The 20,659-nt window shown below is 38.0% G+C and overlaps 1 protein-coding gene across 1 annotated transcript in view; it reads right to left on the bottom strand.

The window, feature by feature from the left end:
* Positions 1 to 20,659, bottom strand: part of LOC124392509 (A disintegrin and metalloproteinase with thrombospondin motifs 20) — a 106,946-nt gene that overhangs the window by 53,159 nt on the left and 33,128 nt on the right. Inside the window, exons 8-11 of the mRNA XM_046859613.1 lie at positions 20,490 to 20,595; positions 15,617 to 15,763; positions 12,222 to 12,363; positions 11,283 to 11,387 (exon numbers count right to left, since the gene is read on the bottom strand). Coding sequence (XP_046715569.1) covers positions 11,283 to 11,387; positions 12,222 to 12,363; positions 15,617 to 15,763; positions 20,490 to 20,595 — 500 coding nt within the window. The remainder of the gene's footprint in view (positions 1 to 11,282; positions 11,388 to 12,221; positions 12,364 to 15,616; positions 15,764 to 20,489; positions 20,596 to 20,659) is intronic.

Below are 20,659 nucleotides of genomic sequence, written 5' to 3' on the forward strand. Positions count from 1 at the left end.
GTTTATACTTAAAACTTTATCTGAAAAGTAAACCCCAGCAGACGATAATCCGTCTATTATTTATGCAGGTGGAATGGTTCCTAACTCAGACCAAGCTGTGAGAATAATACAAGGCAAGTGGTTAACCACGACTATATGTGCAGATGGTTGAAATCAGGGTGAACAGGGCTGGTGAAAAGATTTAGGTTCACAAAAGTCAAAATGTATTGTATTGAAATGAAATGTTCATGTGGCTAATAATGATAACTTTATGAGTTCATGGAGATAAAATTTCTCGCTGTCTCTCTTTCGCTATATCTTTTCTCTTTCCTGTCTCACAAGTCAGGATTCTTCTTTATGGGAAGTGGGAGCTTAAAGGTTAAGGCTCTAGTTTACTGATCGGTAGTTTGAGGGTTCAAGTACCACAACTTTGACACACTGTTGGGCCCTCGAGCAAGGCCCTTTAACTTCTCTATTCCATCAGTGCTGTATCATGGCTGACCCTGTGCTATGGCCTCAGCTTTCTAATATATATATATATATATATATATATATATATATATATATATATATATATATATATATATATATATATATAAGCATAACCCTCCCATTTATCCGTGCTTGGGACCGGCACTAAGAGTGGCTGGGGTTGGTTCCCTGACCGGGGATCGGTGAGAGCGCCGCATCCTAACCACTAGACCACCAGGGGACCACGATAACTATCTAGTGATGTCCCTAAATGTAAAAGCTTCCTGCCTCTTAATAACACCTGAGTAAATATTTCCCTTGATGCTAGGCTAGTTCTGCACAAGCAAGCTATTTCTCTTTGCATTTTGTAGGAACAGGGTTAGTTTTAAGGTAAAGCACATCATGGACTCTTGGCTTGTGTGACCAGTGCAAGAACGCAGTGAGGGTGAGTTACAATCCCAGCAAGCACTATCTGAGTGAACATGACTGCCTTTTCATAGGCCGTAACTGAATCCAGGGTGCTGAGGTAGCGCTGGCGATGAGCTCCTTTCAGAGCAGGACAGCACGGCGTCTGTCTCACCAGGTTGCCCCAGCATAGACCCACCACTTGCACAAAAGCAGGCACAGCAGGAGCGCACACATGACCTGATAGAGAAACCCTAAGAGGGAAGATAACACGGTGACAGAGCTCATTACGGTCTCCAATTTCCTGCTTCCCTCTCGTTTCTGTCTTTATAACAATCTCTGCTCCTTTCTCTATACATTGTCTCATTGCTTCCACCTAAATCACATAATCACGCTGGAAAGTAAAGAGAAATAGACACTGTTATGGCTGTACATGAATGTTTATGACTAGCTCATTCATAGGATGATATAATAGCTTTAAGCACTGAGCAAACAGTAGTATACAATGTGCTATAAATTATCGTCTAGAAAAGCAAAACTATAGCATTTGAAACCTAGCCATGGATTCTGTAAAGTATGTTTGTTCTCTAAACAAAAGATTTCCTCCTTATACTTAAAAGAAAAAAACACAACAATAACAACCTATTTATTCAAATCTCAAGTGAAGAGTAATGACATTTTTATTAAACTTTTTCATTAATCCTTTATAAAAAATATACACTATATGGACAAAAGTCTAGTAATATGAAGGGTTAGCTCAGATGTTAGACTCCTGATCAGGTCATGAGTTCAAATCCCAGCACCACCAAGCTGCCACTGCTCACCTGCTCAGTAGTTTAAATGAGATAATTGTAAGTCAGTGTTTGCTAAATGCCCAAAATGTAAACGGTACCACAACATCGAAAGAACTCAATTATAACAAGTTTTTGGATGTGGTGGCATTGAATTTTTATTTTACTTCCACTAGGAGACCCAAAACTGTTCTAGTCTGACAATGCCTCTGTGCACAATATCAGCTCCATAAAGATAAGTTGTATATGGTTTGGAATAAAAGATCTTGAGTGGTCTGTTAAAGAGCTCTGACCTCAACCATACTGAACACCTTAGGGATAAATTGGAATGTGGGCTGCACCTCAGATCTCCTCAAACCTACGTTATTTCCTTTATTGACTTTACTAACGCTCTTTTAGTTAAATGAGCACAAGTCTCCACCAGCAAAATACTAATTCTAACATTTTCTCAGAAGAGTGAAGGTTATTAAAACAGAAAATAGGGACTAAATGTTTAAAAAGCACATCTGGTCAGGTGTACACATATAGTGTGTATTATTAATTAATATCGAATATATATATATATATATATATATATATATATATATATATATATATATATATATATATATATATATATAAAATAGAGATTACAATTTGATAAAGAATAATTTATGGTTTTGCATTAACATAATTAACTTGATGGAACATGGGCACCAGAAAGAACGCTTGAAAAAGTACTGTATTTTATTGTTTAGTTCATTTTGAAAGTTTGGGAAACACTACACAGCAAGACATACTGGTACTCTAATCATTCCTTATTGTTACAGTATAAAAGCTGCGGAATATTCGAGTGTCACTGCGCTACTGATCTTATCTGTACTGTATTGTGTGTGAGGTTTTATTTATTTTTTATTTAGCATAGATGTTTGCACATGTGCATTTTATGTAGTCCTGTGTTGTTTAAAGTTATCCCACGTAGCACCATGGTCATAGAGGAACATTGTTTTGTTTCACACTGTACTGTATTTAATGTGGTTAAAAAGATAAAAGGATATATGACTTGACTTGAGCAAATACACAAGAGAAATTTCTTTCAGGCAAAATTAAAAGTTGGGAACTGTAATTCTGTGAGAAAAAAGACTAAGAATATGTAGACCACCTCAAACTTGCCCAAACATCAGGCTTTGAATGCAACATATTCACGCTATGCTGTAAGGCCAGAGTTCCACACTTCCTGTTTCTGCAAACAGCACAGTTTTACAGTGTCTATTCTTCCTGTGGCTGTGTATAATGACTCCCCTGAACTTCTGGAGTCCTGGTTTTCCAAGAGGACCTGAGGGTCAGACTGGTACATGACTCTGAATAAAGGAATTACAGAGCTACAACTTCAGTAAGATCCACTTTGCAGCGACTCTGAAGTTGTAGCTGTGTAATTCCTTTATTCAAAGTTGCTGCAAAGTAAATTAAATGTTCACTTTAGTAAGATCCACTTTGCAGGGACTCTGAATAAAGGAATTACACAGCTACAACTTCAGAGTCGCTGCAAAGTGGATCTTACTGAAGTGGATCAAACCTTTCTCCATGCACAAAACACACACACTCTCTCACACAAACATGGCCAAAGGAAAACATAAAATGCTCATATGCCAACCTTTCAAATTCTACATTTAGAGTTGCAATCTATTGCAGCGTGCTTCTTTAATAAGTGGTTTATATTCTCATTACCATCCTTTAAACCAAACATATACAGTATATATATATATGACTGCTGTGGTGTATATACTGTGATGTAAGTATTTATCTTATTAGCCATAGCGCTTGTTAACGTTAGGTCACCACAGCCTCAGGCTAAGGCGTTGTTCTAGTGTGTGACATAGATTAGATGAGACAGTCTCGATGAAATAATGATGGAGTAAATGCCTTACTGTAAATGTCAAGCAGGTGTTACTCGCTTTGCGGTTCAACATAATGAATGCAATTGTTTCTCTGTAATGCAGTACGAATAGCGAGTGGAAGTGCACTTTTTATTCCTTTAACAAGCTTTTCATCAACATTTAATAGTTCCTGATCCACAGGTGGTTCGAAAACCTAATGTTATATAAGCTCATATAATGCAGACTATCATCCTGCATTTCCTCTTTCACATCAGGACAACAAAGGCCTTTACCAACATGTGTGAAAACAGACACACACACACACACACACACACACACACACACACACACACTCAGTGGGATTAAAATAAGCATAGACCAATTATAAGTAACTACATATATATATATATATATATATATATATATATATATATATATATATATATATATATATATATATAAGTAAATGTAATATATGTAAATGTAAAAGTAAAGTTCAAGTGAAGATTTCAATTAAAGTAATTTATTTTATTAAATAACATTAAATAAAATAAAAGGCTTATACTCAGTCCCGGATTATATGTTGTAATATCTTCAATTAGTAAATCCTATTAAATCTGAGTCATTATATTGAAATCTGTTCTGAATGTAAATGTGTGAAGAAAAAGTGAAAATCAAAAATCAACTATAAGAGAAACAATTTTTTTTTTTTTACCTTTTAGTATCTTTAGTATATTTTAGTTCTGTTCAGTACAAAGTACAGAAACCATTAACATGTTTCCTATGATAAGTCACGTAGTCCAGTTAACCTGAGGGCTTTACATTTTTGTGCAATCGCAAACACACATATCCCTTTCTAAGCACACACCAACTCACACACACACACACACACACACACACACACACACACACACACACACACACACACACTCACACACACACACAAAGCACAAAAAAAAATATGTATATATTGTTCTTAATATTTTCCTCCAAGCAGAAGTTATTTATTTTCAGGAATCCACTGTCTACATGCAGGTCACCTCATACAGCTACATGCTTTGAAACCACCTACAGAAGCAAAATAGGTTTTTAAAAACAGTAATAATTATAATTATAATGCAAATGTAAGTATAAATAAAAACACACTATATAAATAAAAGTTAAAAGATAAATGTTTTTTGAGACCTGCCATAAGATGTGTAGGTGCTTTATAAACATCTTATTCTACATTTAGTCCTCATTTGCTGTTTGCAGTGTGCTTTTGGAGATTTGTGCTCATTCATCCACGAGGGTGTTAGTAAAGTCAGGTAATAATGTAGGTGAGGTGACAAGGCCCAGGGATCAGTCCACGTTTTAATTTATCCCAAAGAATTTCTATTGGGTTGAGATCAGGGCTCTATAGTAGGCCACTCAAGATCTTCCACTTCAACCTATGTACAGCATATCTTCATCGAGCTGGCTTTGTACACATGGGCACTGTCATGCTGGAACAGGTTTAGGTCTTCTAGTTCAACTGAGAGGAAAATCGAATGGTACTGCTTCCAAAGACATAGCTTTGTGGTAACAGTTTGAGGAAAAGCCACAAATGGCTGGAAATGCCAGGTGTCACAATACTTTTGTCCTTATAATGCATTGTCAGTGAGACAGTTTGCATATATGTAAAACCCACAAAAACCAAATATTCACTTTCTATACACTGGGCATTTTCCCATCTAAAACAGAACAATAACTGCAAGCAGCTCAAGCCTTCTATGTTTGTGTGTTGTGTGTGCGTGTGTGTGTGTTCTGGTCCATTGTGTATGAGTGTGTGTATAGTTCAGGACCACCAGTGAGGCCCTTGTGAGCCTTGAAAGCTGTCAGACTGAAGGACCAGCCGCCTGTCACAGCCACATAGTCTGAGACCAGCCTAAGCCTTTAAGGCATTCCCTTCCCTGCTGCTATTTCATGTTTACAACACCTTTCTTTAGCCTGAAAAGGTGGTTCGGTGGAAAGCGAGCTTGAAAAGAGCTCAGAGGAGAAAGAGAAGAGATGAAAAAGAGGTGTAAGCGGTGCTATTTTTCTCACAATAAAAGCCTCTTGGACCATTTCACCAGTTCCAATTAGTGTAAAAAAATTGTTAAAAAGAAAATCAAGAAGAAAGGATAAAAAAAAGAAAAGAAAGAAGGGAGGTAGTACAATGACCCCCTGTAGGTCACTATGTACTGACAAAAATGTCAAGATTTGGCCTTACTAGACAAAATCTCACGAAATAACCAGCCCAGCTGTTGGCAGGTTTTACATGCGTGAACACACACACACACACACACACACACACACACACACACACACACACACACACACACACACACACACACACACACACACAGTCTCTTACTCAGTCTGCATCTATCTGCAATAATGTCACAACAACTAAATTTGCTAGACTTAATAATCCATGTCCGCCACAGCTCAAAGAAATGCACACATGCTGTGTTTGTGTGTGTTTGTACATGCGTAGGTGTGCGTTTGTGTGTGTGTGTGTGTGTGTGTGTGTGTGTGTGTGTGTGTGACTAAAGCCTACAAGGACTTGCCAGCAACAAACTCCAAACAGTTCTGACTTTGCTGCTAGCATCTGCTGAAGTGTTCTGCTTTGTGGTTACTTGTTGCCCTGTAATTGCAAGGAAGCCGCTTTTCCCAGCACATCATTTTGCTGTCCAAAAAAACAACAACAAAAAAAAACAAGAAACTAGCATGTCGTAGGAATGACATGACTGACTGAATGATTTGAAAATGTTCTACTCTCTCATTTTCACACAGGCATTTCCATAAGACATTGTGTTGGCTTTCATGTTGGCTTTCTCACAGGTCAGGGTTAGAGTTCAGCAGGGCTGCAGCAGGCTTCAATTTGCACAACCAGCTAATGCAACACACACACATACACACACACAACGTGTACCACTAAATACCACTGTATCCCTCTCTCTCTCTCTCTCTCTCTCTCTCTCTCTCTCTCTCTCTCTCTCTCTCTCTCCTGAGGTACCAGTGACCAGTGTTCCTGTCCCTTTCCTCACTTCGGATCTGCCTGATTCATCCTGAAGCCTTACCGCTGGATACATTTCTCTTCGGTTAGAGACCACTCTGTGTAGCTGAGGATGGTTCCGTATGAACAGCCTAAAGATCCATGAAGTTCCTGAGCAACTCAACATGAACAGCTCTGCATTTAAGCATCCATCACTGAACAGTACACCTTAACAATGATGAATAACTATAATGAAAAGGACATTCAGTGTCCCCCAGATGAGGATGGGTTGCCTTTCAAGTCTGACTCCTCTTAAGTTTTCTTCCTCAAGGGAGTTTTTCCCTTACCACAGGTTTGCTCATTAGGGATACACAAACAAGGAACAAACTTTTAAGCACTAAACTTATACTTTCCAACTTTATAACCTGGGAAGGTGGTAACTTATAGTGTTTAAGGAAATGGATCCAAAGGTCATGAGTTCAAAAAGTAGTGCAATTGAGATAATTGTAGGTCGCTCTCGATAAGGGCATCTGCCGAATTCTGAAAATGTAACCTCTTTATCTCTGTAAAGCTGCTTTAGGGCAAAGTCCATTGTTTAAACGTTTTATGTTAAAATATTACTGACATAAATAGAACGCTACAGTTGCTCCCTGCAGCCTGCAAAACACTGGCATATAAACAAGCATGTGGGTGTGTGTATGTGTGAGTGTAAGTGAGTGTGTGTGTGTGTGTGTGTGTGTGTGTGTGTGTGTGGATGTGTGTAGGTGAATGGAACAGCTGATGTGTCCAAAGCAGTCATTTTAGTTCTTAATAACAGTCTGTAGCCTTCAACACAAGCCAGTAGAGCAGAAGATACCTGCACAGAGATGTTACATCATTCACAGGAACTAAGGCGTACACTCATCCAAACACAGATGTTACTAAGCTAATGCTTATGCTTGTAGTTTTTTTTTCTCATACATCAGAGTGTTTTTCAACACTCACAAAAGACCATTGAGCTGTGAAATATAAGCAACAGATCAGCCACAGTCTTGTGAACCTGCAGAATTCAACCCACATAAGATTAATACCTGAATTTCAGTGTTGCTTCTCAATACCAACATGGCTAACAGTAAAATGCCCTAAGAAAAAACACTCAAATTGTCTTCACTTGATTGCTTGGCAAGCTCGGGAGAATGGCGACCAAAACAACAATTCATTTGTTGAATCGAATCCTTTCGGGCCTCTTCATGGAAGCGCAGGCAGGTCAGGGAGCAAGATGATATCGTGGCGGTGTATCGAGCCAGAGAGTCGAATTGACTCAACGAGAACTGCCAGAGCAGTTGGCCAAGTCGGCGAGCCAGTGCCAGCAAATTCTCTTTCACCTGACTTTTTTGCAAGACTTCTCTATCTCGCACTAATTGTGTGAGACGAGGGCAGACTACAGGGAACGTGAGCATTCCCCTCAGTTTAATCTTGAATCAGGCACAATGCCTTCCTATGTGCTGCTTTGACAGAAAACGGCTTGTCAAATGTTTTGGGAAGATTAAAACGAGGCACGCATCACAAACGCAATTAAAAACAGTAACAAGTTAACAGGCAGGTTTTTTTTTTTCCTCTCTTCTTTTTTCAACCACTTCACCCAAGGCTACAAGCAGTAAATCACCCTTTTACATGTTTTTTAACAATTGCAAATACTTTAGATCATAGAAAGCAATTTTAACATGCAACTCACCCTGTGCAATGTCTTACAGAAATATATGACAGATAATAAAAGTTCTAGAGTGCAAAAATACAGAACCCAATTAAACCTTGAGGTTGAACGTCATTGTTGGCTGAACCCTGAGCTAACCAAGCATACAGGCCATATATTTTCTACTATTAATATTTATAGGCTCTTTTTTTTCTTGCTCCAATTTACAGTATGTCGTTGTACAGTGTATATGTTTTAGTTTTAAAAAACCCAGCAGATGTTATTGTAATAGAACAATAATAAAAGTGCATAAAAGATGTAATAAATAGATAAAAAAAAAGAAATAAATAATGAAATATAAAATGTTAATACAATCAAATTAAATACAAATTATATAAAAATATCTATCTATCTATATATTTTGTATATTTAAATATATACAAAAATAAATAAATGTATATATATATATATATATATATATATATATATATATATATATATATATATATATATATATATACATTTATTTATTTATTACATCGTTTATGCACTTTTATTATTATTCTATTGCGATAACAGAAATAATTTTATCGCAATAGAATAATAACAAAAGTGCATAAAATCCTTATCCTTGCCTAAAAAATCTAAAAAGAAACGCCTTGGTGGTAACCAATCTTTACATCTGAGGTGTATACATGATACACACTCATTTTCAGTTTAGGAAAATCTGTTGTAGCATCCGATGTCATGTCATCATGTTAATGTTTTTTCTGGCCTCCACACATATTATTAGCGTTTTAGGTATTGTAAATAACTGCTTAGGTAGTCTAAATAACTCTTTAAAATAAAAACTTTTTGGTTTTTTTTTTTATACCTTTCTCTCCTTTGTCTTTGAGTTTGTTTTTATAGTCAGATTTACAATAGTCTCATATTCTTTCCTTATTTTAAAATAGGATTTGATGTTACACTATAGGATGTTCAACCTTTTTTGGACTGTATTATCCAAAATAAATACAAGGAATGTATAGCTCATTGGTTTTTTATGATGTTTGTTGTGGTATTTTCTCTATCAAACCTTCATGAAAAAGAGATCAAGGTTCAAACAATTTACCCAACTACATTATTTATGCTATTGAAATCCAGGCCTCTTTATGTGTAGAGTCATGTGTGGTGTACTCAGACAGCAAGGACTATACGGGCTGTGCTGAACTCCTCCACTCTGCCTTGGTTCTCGTTAGAAGAGAACTGTAGAGCTGTTTAGAGATAACCAGTGATGGTGTGCCCGCTTTAGAGCAAGGCTCACTGAACCAGATGATAGATGGACCCCCAGGGTCATGTGACCACATTATTCACTCTAGCACCCAGCCAGGGAGTTGTAGGGAAATGAAAGAAACCAGAGGTAAGACTAAAAAAAAAAAAGGAGCTGTCTCAGAAATGATTGAAAATCAAAAAGATGAGGTAAGTACATTATATTTACTTGTAATATTATAAATGCAAAGTAGAAGAAGCATAAATATATCCATGTCATTTTAGAAACTTTGTCATAACATTTAGGAGATGTCTAGAGTGAGCCGAAATAAGAAGTAGATTTTTAAGTGGCCTCCCTGACTTCTTCTTCCCCACATAAAAGCACTCTAAAGAGACAGGTGAGCTGTGACCGAGAGCCCCTACTCTTTCAACTCCCTTCCACTTCAAAGTGCTCAGTATGGAGATGACACCAAACCCTCAGCACCACAAACAAAGGTGCAGGTGTCATGACGTGTTAAAAAAAAAAAACAAGAAAAAAAAAGACTCTTTATGCCACTGTGTCGTTCTATTGTTGTGAACTAGCAAACCACTGCGCTAGTGGTCTGGACTAACCAAAGCAATCAAGATGCTGTGTTCAAAGTGCAGTTCTTGCGCTTTCTGTAGACAGCCAGTCAAATGTTAAAGGTTCAATAGGTACAATACTAACAGCAAAGCGTCATGCCAGGGGCTCGTTTCACTAATGTATAATGATATCAAGTTTAACACAGAGACAAACCCCTTCATGCTCCTATGGTTTTAATCAACACAACTTGCAGTCTTCATGGCAACATGGCAGAGGCAACCAACAAATGATTCACATCAGCACGTACTCTCGCTGCATGACAGTTCGGCAGTTAATGAGAACAAGTGAAGGGTTTCCAAGTACATGAAAATCCCATGACATTGACACTGCGGTTGTTTTAGTTGGATTAATGTACCAGCCATTCTGGTTAACTTTCCTGCCCTCAAGTGTAGTAATACCTCTGCCTCTCTACGTGGTACGAGACTATGACTGCCCTTGTGCCTTGTTACTGCAAACATATTCCCACCATCTGGTTCTAAAGTTTTCTTATGCAGGGGGAAAAGAATATGTAAAAGGACTAGGGACCCCCACAGGGTTTTTTTCTATACCTCTCTCTTTACTGAACCTGAATCAAAATGTGGGTCTTTTGTGTGAAATCTACTCTGAGCCCAGAGCTCCCTGACCAGTGACCCACTTACCCACATCTTAAAGAGATTTAAGGGTCATGGGTTCAGAAGAAGGTAACTTGACTGAGAGTTGGATAGCATCCTGTTTCAAAGGCTCAAATGCCCTCCTCTTTAAAAAAAATCCCTTTTTCCCAGTCCCTCAATTACTCCTTTAGTGTTGTTTGAATGTCACAAAATGTGGCTAATTATCATAACATCACACAGGTGGAGGAGGACAACAAGGGAAGCCTTGCTGTGAGTGCAGACGCTAATGTAACGTGACACACAAGACCTTATTTACCTACACAGTCATTTATTTACAGGTGGCAACCACAAAGTCACGCTTTCCTATTTTCACATATAATAAACAAAGAAATGTTTCTTTTTTCTAGAGTAATGCAAATTTGCTCGGGATTTCATGTTTTTGGTGACAGGAAACACACACCTAGACATCATCCATGTTGCACGGGAATCTAAAAATGGGTCTTTTAATCACTGAGCATGAATGTGTTTCAAGGCCAAATACCACTGGAAGCTCATATTACGTTTGTCTACGGGGTTGACATTTCCATGTGATGCACCAGTGACCGACAGACAAAAATAGCAAAACTAAATTATTAGGCGAAGAGACTCACCATGCCATGTCCACATTCAGTTCCATCAGCCAGGGGCATGTGCTGTGTGCGGCAGCCTTTGTGGTCCCCTTCAGAGCTGGTGCACCAGAGCCTTTTACATTGTCTCTGTGACAAGGATAGAACGGCAAAAAAAGGAACACAATAACATTTTAATTTATAAATGTTTTAACGATATTTTTTACCTCAAAATGACCATTCTACATGATATATAATACAGTATATATATAATACAGTGTATATATATGTATGTGTATATATATATATATATATATATATATATATATATATATATATATATATATATATATATATATATATATATATATATATATATATATATATACTGTATTAGAATCCTGTTAGTTCTCAAGTGATGTCATTTTCTTATGAAACCACAAGAGGATTCTCTCTGATTTATGCTGTGACCTCAGTGCAATCCCTCAAGGCTGTATAATAGATTTTAATATGCAGGCTTTCAGATCACTTAAATTACCTTTGATTGGATAATGAAAATTTATGACCTGCTCAAGTACTTAGAGATGATGCAACTCCAAAACATGTGTTGAAGGAGTCACGCTTATCATTAGCAAATGAATCTGCCTAAATAACTCATCAGGACCCTCCACGATTACGTAATGATTACACAATCTATCAGGCTCAACAAATAACACCATGACCTCGTAGTGACCGCATCAAACGGTACCTTTATTACTACAGATTCGGGGCCATATCTTTCAAACAGTACTAGAAACCCCTAAAGCCAATGATTTAATGCAGGAAGCTCTAAAGTTTTATATGATACCCATAAGAACAGTAAGTTTGTTATGAAATTGCTGCTTGCTAGACAGACAACAGTGCAGTATCTTAATAAATAAATAAATATAATAAATTATAAATAATTTATTAAGTCTCTAGTCATGTTTAATTATGAAGGTTTACCATGAATGGGCAGACTTGGGAGCCTGGTCCAAACATGAGTTCACACTGCCGATTGGCGTTGTAGACTTGACCCGGGAGCTTGACAGGGAGGTCGTAGGACCTGCCAACTGGTTCATCCAACAAACATTCCCCATAACCAGTACTGGGAGGAAAAAGCAAAGAAAAACAACATTATGTATTAGGTAATGTGTGTTGCTGTGCTTTATTCTTGCCTATTTTGCATAACTTGCTATTTTAAATAACTTTGTAGAATCCAATCTTTACCTCGTAACACAATCTTAAAATAATCTGGCTAGCAGTGGGTGGTCTGTTCAGCTACCTGCTTTAGCCACTAAACGACCTGTCTTTATTAAATCTCTCATGAACAGTGCAGAGGTTGTGTGTCGGCGTGAGAAAAATCCCACTCCATCAGCACCGTAGTGGTTATTTTCCAATCTGCAAAATGTAGGGATTTAGCAGCACACATGCACACCTGCCAAAAGTCTAATTTCATTACAGAGATCCTGCAGCACAGCCTACTCTCTGGTGACATCCAGCCTGTTCACCACACCCAACCTTTGAACACAGGAAGGTCACAAATGAACAGCTGTTAGAAACATGTTCGCCAGTGCACTACACTCAGCTGCAGGATTTATGCCGTGAATAAGCCTTTCAATGCAATTTTATTAGAGTCATTGAGTACAAACACAGCAAATGACCCTGGAAAGAGCCTGCTCTGTGATCCTGTCCTCTCTGTCAAACTTTGCCAAGAGAGAAAAAGAAACCACAATAGTAGTTTGATGTGCGATTAGAAGACATGTCGACACTGCTCATGCAATTTGTCCACTAAGAGGGGACTAAACACCTGTTTCATCCAGGCCCAGCTGATCCTCTGAAGCTGTGCTGAAGCTGTTTCAGGCCGACAAAATGTAAGCGGTATTTCTCTTATCACTGGGGGTGGAGCATAGGGGGGATGAGAGTGGTTAAAATGTTTGCTTTGGGGAATTCATTGTTTGGGAGAAAAATAGACAAGTTTTAGAAGAGGATGAAGAAAAAATACCTTTTAGCACTTGGACTGCAGTATATCATATAATACAATTTATTTTGGGACTCATTCAAATCAGCATGACTACTGAATAAATTTAATTTATAGAGCACATAGGATTTTGGGTTTCGATGCAAGATATTATCAAGACCGGAAGCAGGCCAAGGCCTGGGATAGATCTACATCTACACCTGGTTATGTCTGGGGAGAATTTTCTAAAATCAGTTTATTTATTAATAAATGACTTGCAATTACTTTTTCGGTTTGAGTAAAGGGTCTGTATGCCGAGAAAACAAACTAGGATGATGTGCCCTGTGTTATGTGACATATTGATGATTAATAGTTTAAGCACAAAATACAATAACTAGACTGCATTTGTGAAAAACCAGATAAATAAATCAAATTCACGAGTGATTAATCATTGAGTTCTTAGTTGACTGGATTTTGGCCAAAAACATGAGGATTGTCTTCTAATGTCTGATATTTTGTACTTCTGGCCTGGCTCAGCTATTACTCAACAACAGAACTCAATAATCAGACAAATGCACTGACCGTCTCTTTTACTTGTACTCTAAAAGGAAAGATTAATGCCTCGCAAATAGAGCTAATTGGGCTGACTCTGAAGATGGTGTCCAAATAAAAGACCAGCCAAGTGATTAATTACTGCACATGAGTCCAAGTGCCTGTTTAATCCTCGAAGTTTCGCCCCCAGCTACATGGACTGCCATTTGGTAGAAATTATGTGGATTTAATATCAGTGTGCACAACAATAACTGTGGGGCAAAAAAGAAGGAAGAAAGGAAAGAAAGAAAGAAAGAAAGAAAGAAAGAAAGAAAGAAAGAAAGAAAGAAAGAAAGAAAGAAAGAAAGAAAGAAAGGCTTTTCTTTTGGACACAGGAGAACAAAAATTATCTGCAGAAAACCTAAATAAATAAACGAGTAATGCCACTCTTCTGATTTCTTTAGACAGAACTGTGATGATTAATAAATTCCATACATAAACCATAGCTGAGGAAAGTCTATTCTTCTGAAGTGTTTTGATGTGTTCCTTGAATGTGTGTATGTGTGTGTGTGTGTGTATGTGTGTGTATATATGTATAGAGTGTGTGTATGTTTGTCTTTCATTGGCAGACTGTGTGCAAGTGCCTTTGTGTGTCTGTGTGTGTGTGTGTGTGTGTGTGTGTGTGTGTGTTTGTGAGTGTGTGTGTGCACACTTTACTTCATGTGTGCCGTCGTTTGTCTCCTGATGGGAGAGCGTTAAGGGCTAGAGAGCTCTTAAAGCAGAATGGGCAGTCAAAACACTGATGTACTTATGCACATTGCCTCTTGCAAAGTGTAGCACTGATCAATGCTGTGTATTGTTGCCTTGGCAGAGTGCACAAGCAGTGGGCTTTGTTTCCATCATTCCCACCAACCTCGAAGCACTAGGACAAGGGCTCTACAGCCAGCTCTCAACTCTGTGTTTGTAAAATACCACCATTGTTAAGCAAATCGGATTTTTTCTGACACCCAGCACAGAAAAAAACATCACTACTGACATTTAGAATTTTAGCGTCATAAGTGAGGAGTCGAAAAAAGAAATGCCTCAATACCCTATATGGAAAAAGACTCGTCATGCATCCCAAGCCGTAGTGCATTCTGTCCAAAGTATTTCATTTTTTTATTTGTGAAGGGTAAGAACAGAATGCAGTAGATTGTATCGGATGGAAAGTTCACCCCGCATCCTCAACCTTCACCGCTGCAAGCGAGCCCTCGTCAACAAGACGGCCTTTTGTGCCGAGTTTTGCGCTAGAGAGCAGATCAAAGAGTCGCATGCAGCAGGAATCTAATTTTAACTGACATTTCCCATCTTAAAGGGAAACCCTTCAACTGGGGCCACTGCTAGCTGCTCCACTTTGGAAGCCCTGAATGGACCGTTGCCCAGGGACACCGTTGCTGAGGGACAAAGCATGCTGACGACTAAATGACTGTTTGTCCAGTTTTTCAGAAAGAGAAGAGAGAAACAGAAAAGAAGACAATGACAAAAAAAGGAAGATAGGAAAAAGGACAGAGAGGCAGGCAGTACAGTGGGTCAAACAAGACAAAAAAGCCAAAATAAGATGAAATTAGTGTGACCCGAATGTGTGATATGGAGTGGGAGGGAGAGTAATATGAAGGGAGGGAGGGAGAGAGAGAGAGAGAGAGAGAGAGAGAGAGAGAGAGAGAGAGAGAGAGAGAGAGAGAGATTGAGATTAAGAGACAATCAATCAATTTGTCAATCAGTATAAGCCATATAAAGCTTTGTATTGTGAAACTAATGCACCAAAGGGTAAATATGGAGTGTAAGGACACTTGAGAGTTGTTGAGAAGTAAAGAAAAATGCTGACACCTACTCTAGAAACTCTGTGATGTACTTTTGGCTGCACTTGGACCAAGACCAGGGGCTGGTGTCGTAGTTCAGAGTTGGGGCCATGACATGATACTGATGTTTCATTCCTGCTTCCCGGCACTTTGGGTGGTTGTCATGAGGCATGTTGAAGCTGAAACATACACACACACACACGGTTATTCAAAGTATTTAATCATAACGAGTTCAAAATTGACAGAAAGGATTTAGGATTTAAGATTTATGTCATCGTCAAGGCATACTGAGGTTTTTGGTATATCACCACCCATCCATAACCTTGTCTCTCATTTTGAAAGCATAATGGAGTTTACCCACTGTTTTGTCAAAATTCTTTACACAATTATAAGTCTCTCCAGTTACCAAAAGTTTCTGTGTCAATATAAATCTCAAGTCCAAGCCAAATCACAAGGTTCGGTTAAACCCATCTGGAATTAAGCACAAGGAGTAGGTGTTACTTAAATGCTGGTGTTTTGCTCTGTGGCTTTAAGTGGAAGACCACCAGAAGAGAAAGTGATGAATGGTCTCAATATGTCATGTGAAGTAATAGTTAACTGTTGCAGTCGTTTCAGATTAGCAGTCAAGTGATATAAAAAAATTATTCACAGTATGACAAGTGTAAAACCCCAAATGTTTTTGGGCGTATTGCAATGTCAGCTTGTGAGCAGAAACTGTAGTGGAAGTTCAAGAGAAGCCTTACTGAATACTCTATTGATCAAGGTCACTTAAAATGGAAAAAACACAGTTGTGTGGTGTTCATTAAGGCACCCAAAATTCCAGCTGCACAATTGCATATACACACTCAAACATTCATTTAAAAAGATATACCGTAAATTCGGACTATTAATGGCATCCATATATAAGCCGCACCCACTGAATTTGACAAAGATTTTTATTTTGAACATAAATAAGCTGCACCTGTCTACACTGATACTAATGAACTTTACACAGGCTTTAACGAAAGACAGTGTCTGTTATACGGCTTTTATCTAAACAGTAGCCTACCAAGAAAGTCATTGTTCACTGTCTTCCTCCTTCCTTTCACAATAATTTCTCTCGGGAGTTTATCTTTTGGCATCGTCGTGCATTTTTTAATGCCCGGTTGTTTTCAGCGTGACGAATGATTTGCATTTCCTGTTGCCAGTCCGAGTGAGCGGCAGGTCAAACGTCAGGGGAACCTCATCCATATTTATGATGTGGTGCGGGCCGATTCAGTGGGAGGGCGATTTAATATAAAGAGATTTATTGGTTCACCTGAACCCGTTCGGCAATTTCATTGGTCTAATGTTATGGGGCTCAGTTTTTTGGCTTGAAGCTTTTGAAACCGGGAAAAACCCAGGAAAAATCCATTTATTAGCCGCTTCATTGTTCAAGCCGCAGGGTTCAAAGTGTGGGGGAAAAGTAGCGGCTTATAATCCGAAAAATACGGTAAGTAAAGATGGTCCTCAAGTTGGTCCTCTACAATGGTTTGACTTACGATTTTTCGATCTTACATTAGTGACACATCAAAATTGTACAAATATTTTAAGTTTTGCATAGCAGGCAAACGTAGTATACTACATACATATACTGTGCTTCCTCATTGGTGAACAATTAGTTTTAACAACCAATATTCCATATTAAAAAGCATTATAAAAAATAATGAAGAGGTTAAATTTAACTCCCAGTTACTCGAGTTATTTCAATAGCATTGTGTGTATAATGGAGGAGTTTTCGTGTGCATCTGGCTTTAGTGATAAAAAGCATATTAATTTCAGAGCATATTATTTTCATAGTTCTTTTTAGAGCCTCTAGTGGCTTCTCAAAATGGCAGGCTAAGATTGAGAACGTTTTTATGAGGTTCTTTTGCAGTAGAGGAACGTCATGGCTCAGTGTCATTTAGACGTCAGTTCACCTTTTACTTGATATAAAACATTCGGCCAAACTCACGTCTACACTGCAGCACATGTGTGGAGTGAAGGTTTTTTTTTAAATAGCATAAATACCAATCTGATAGAGCGCAGCTGTACAAAGCTGAATCAGAGGGTCTAATAGAAAGGGTCATTTAGTACCTTTTTATTGGCATGTTTAATACACCTTAATTTGACCTGTTGCTAGTGCTTTGCAGTGAACACTGCCACTTGTACGCTTATTACACATAATTTCCTTTCTATATTCTTTCTTTCTTTCTTTCTTTTTTTATTAAAGTTTACCCATTAGATACAAAATAAAAAATAAAAAAAACTGAAAAACGTGTTCTATTAAATACTGTATAGGACAAAAATTTTGTGGACATCTGGTATGACACCATATATTGACCCTCCCTAAACTTTTGGAGCCTGATCCTGCTCCAGTATGAAAATATCCCTTTGCACAAAGTGATATTCATGAACACAGAATTTGCCAAGACTGTAGCTGAAGAACTCAAGTGGCCCCCAATGATCTGCATTTCAAGTTAATTTTCAGGGTCTGATTTTAACATTCTGTTGAATGCAGCTGTAGCACATTATGAAAACTGGGCCTGAGACCGAGAAAACACTTGGTGGAGCACACCAAGTTGAACATCTACAATGAAGTGTAGAAACTGTGCATAACTGGTAGAAAAATGCTAAATGCTAAATGCTAAATAAAAAAAAGCTCAGGACTAAAGAAAAAAGCTAAATAATAATTGATCCTCCTTTAAATGCACACATATGAGGGGGAAGAGATCACTGTGTGTCTTTCCACATTGAATGTGAAGGCTAAGTGCACATTAATCCAAGTGAATTTAAGAACCCATTTTTAGCTTTTTTCTGTCTGACAGTGAAAAACCTCTCCTAAGTGGATACATTTTAAAATGGCATTTTTGCATTGTAAAAGCGATATTCAAATACGAAGTCCTTCTTTAAGTTATGTGGTTACAGTTGTGTGACCCATTCAACTCAAAACAAACAAGACAGTGGTCAATGCACTCAACTGCTTCGCCTGCTATCCATATTGATCGCACTGTTGAAGATTACTGTCTTACAGTCTGCCTTTTTTAAAAAAAGGACAAAAAAAATACTAGTAATTGCATAAATTTAAAAAGATGGAATGCCAGAAATGAACACCTGAATTTTTTTACACATTTTTACACATGCACAGCACAGGGATGTACACATTTTCAGACATTTTTCAGTGTGGATGAGATATGTTTTTGAAAAGGTTTGAAAACTACAGTGAAGAATGACGTTTTTAGCTGAATTTGTCTGTTTTTAATTTGGTTCACATCTAAGCCAAACCTTTTTTGTCAGTCACAAAGTAGCATGAAATCCACCTGGAAAAGACACAATCAGCTTAGAAACATCTGGCCATCAGCTTCTAATGGTCACTAATCTTCTAAATTAGATTAGTGTTACTTTACAGGCTGGTGTCCTTGATTAGTGAACCTTTAGGTAAGCGATTGTATGCGTACAGTTGATAGTATACGACAAAGACAAATATATTTTGTCTACAAGTGCCCAATTAGAATGATCCTGAGAGGCCATTACCAATTGGACCTAGAATTTCTCAGTTTACTTATACCCATCTCTTATTAAGAATGTAAGAGTATTTCATTTACATTTCTCGAAATTGGATTAGAAATGTTAACTCAAGCTTCCTTTTTGAAAAAAATCAAATTGGGAAAAACCTGACAAAAGTACAAGAGAGCAGTTCGGTGGCACTGATTTGTGACAAGGACCAATGAAGTCGTTAGAAATTGCTCCATTTATCAACTCTGGCCTGAATTTTTGCCATTCCTATTCACTTATGAAGAGTGGGTGTGCTGGAGAGTATTAAGCATAACAGCTTTTGAGTGATTGAGTCATATGTTAAGAGCCACTCATCTGTCCACAATGGCTTTATTCATAAGCCCCACGCCATACATTCGCACATGTGGTGATAGTCACATATTGTGAAAACAGACCCCACAGGAGGCCAATGTTATCACAACACACTCCACACATGGTAATTACATGGTATGCTGTGACATGACGTTCTTTTTCGAGCTAAAGACTGAACCATGTGCTGTTCAATAGAACTTAGGGATGTAACGGTACATGTATTTGTACCGACATTTTTCGGTACAGGGCTTTCAGTGCAATCCTTTTAATGTCAATGGTACATAGTTAAAATCTAAATTTTACGTCTGCAGTAAAATCCAAAAAAGATTTGTGCAAATAACAGAAAACTGATTAGCTGTTGTATGTTGATCTCATTTATAGTTGTAATACAGATTTGAAAATTTTCCAATACAGTTGTAATTAGATTTGGAGTAGGGAAAGAAAACACTAAAACACCAAAGAAATTAACAAACAAAAACATTCTAAAGTGCTGTGGGAGCATTTCCATGAGCATTGGAGGTAGCGGTACATGGACATTGGAAAATTAAGACTTGTTTTGAATTATTTAAGAGCTAAAACAAATTTTAAACTTTTAAGGCCTAAAATTTAAATTTTTAAATGTTAGACTTTTTTTGACTTTTTAAGACCCTGTGGAAACCATGTATATCATGGCAGAGTCTGCACTTTTTCTTGATGTTCGTAGCAAAGAATATTTATATAGACGGTGTCATGTTTAGTTAGGGCACAGAACTTCACACAGCAAAGAGAACTGTATCCATATCAATATACAAAAATCTGCCCTTAACACTCTACCCTTGGGAGGAAAATTTCAGTCTAATGAACTGAACCATGCTAGGTGCAGTAGAGAAGACAAGAGGTCAGAATACAGAGAGGGTATTAAGACTGGCCTGTTATTAAACATGCACTGGTTTTATTATGCTTTGCACCTGTGTGTGCCCCTGTGAGGGGGATAAGAGAGCTTTTGTGCGATATAAGGGAGCACTTTCAGCTAGGAGGTTCCCTCAGGGGGCCGAAACTTACACATGGCCCAGCTCATGGGCGATGGTGAAGGAGGAGCTCAGACCGTTCTCCTCGCTGATGGAGCAGCTCCGGTATGGGTCGCACATTGTACCCAGCTCTGCCAGGCCTATACAGAGAACACACACACACACACACACACACACCCACAATCAGACCTGTACACTCATATC

This window comes from Silurus meridionalis, chromosome 10 (assembly GCF_014805685.1).
Source record: "Silurus meridionalis isolate SWU-2019-XX chromosome 10, ASM1480568v1, whole genome shotgun sequence".
NCBI lineage: Eukaryota > Metazoa > Chordata > Actinopteri > Siluriformes > Siluridae > Silurus > Silurus meridionalis.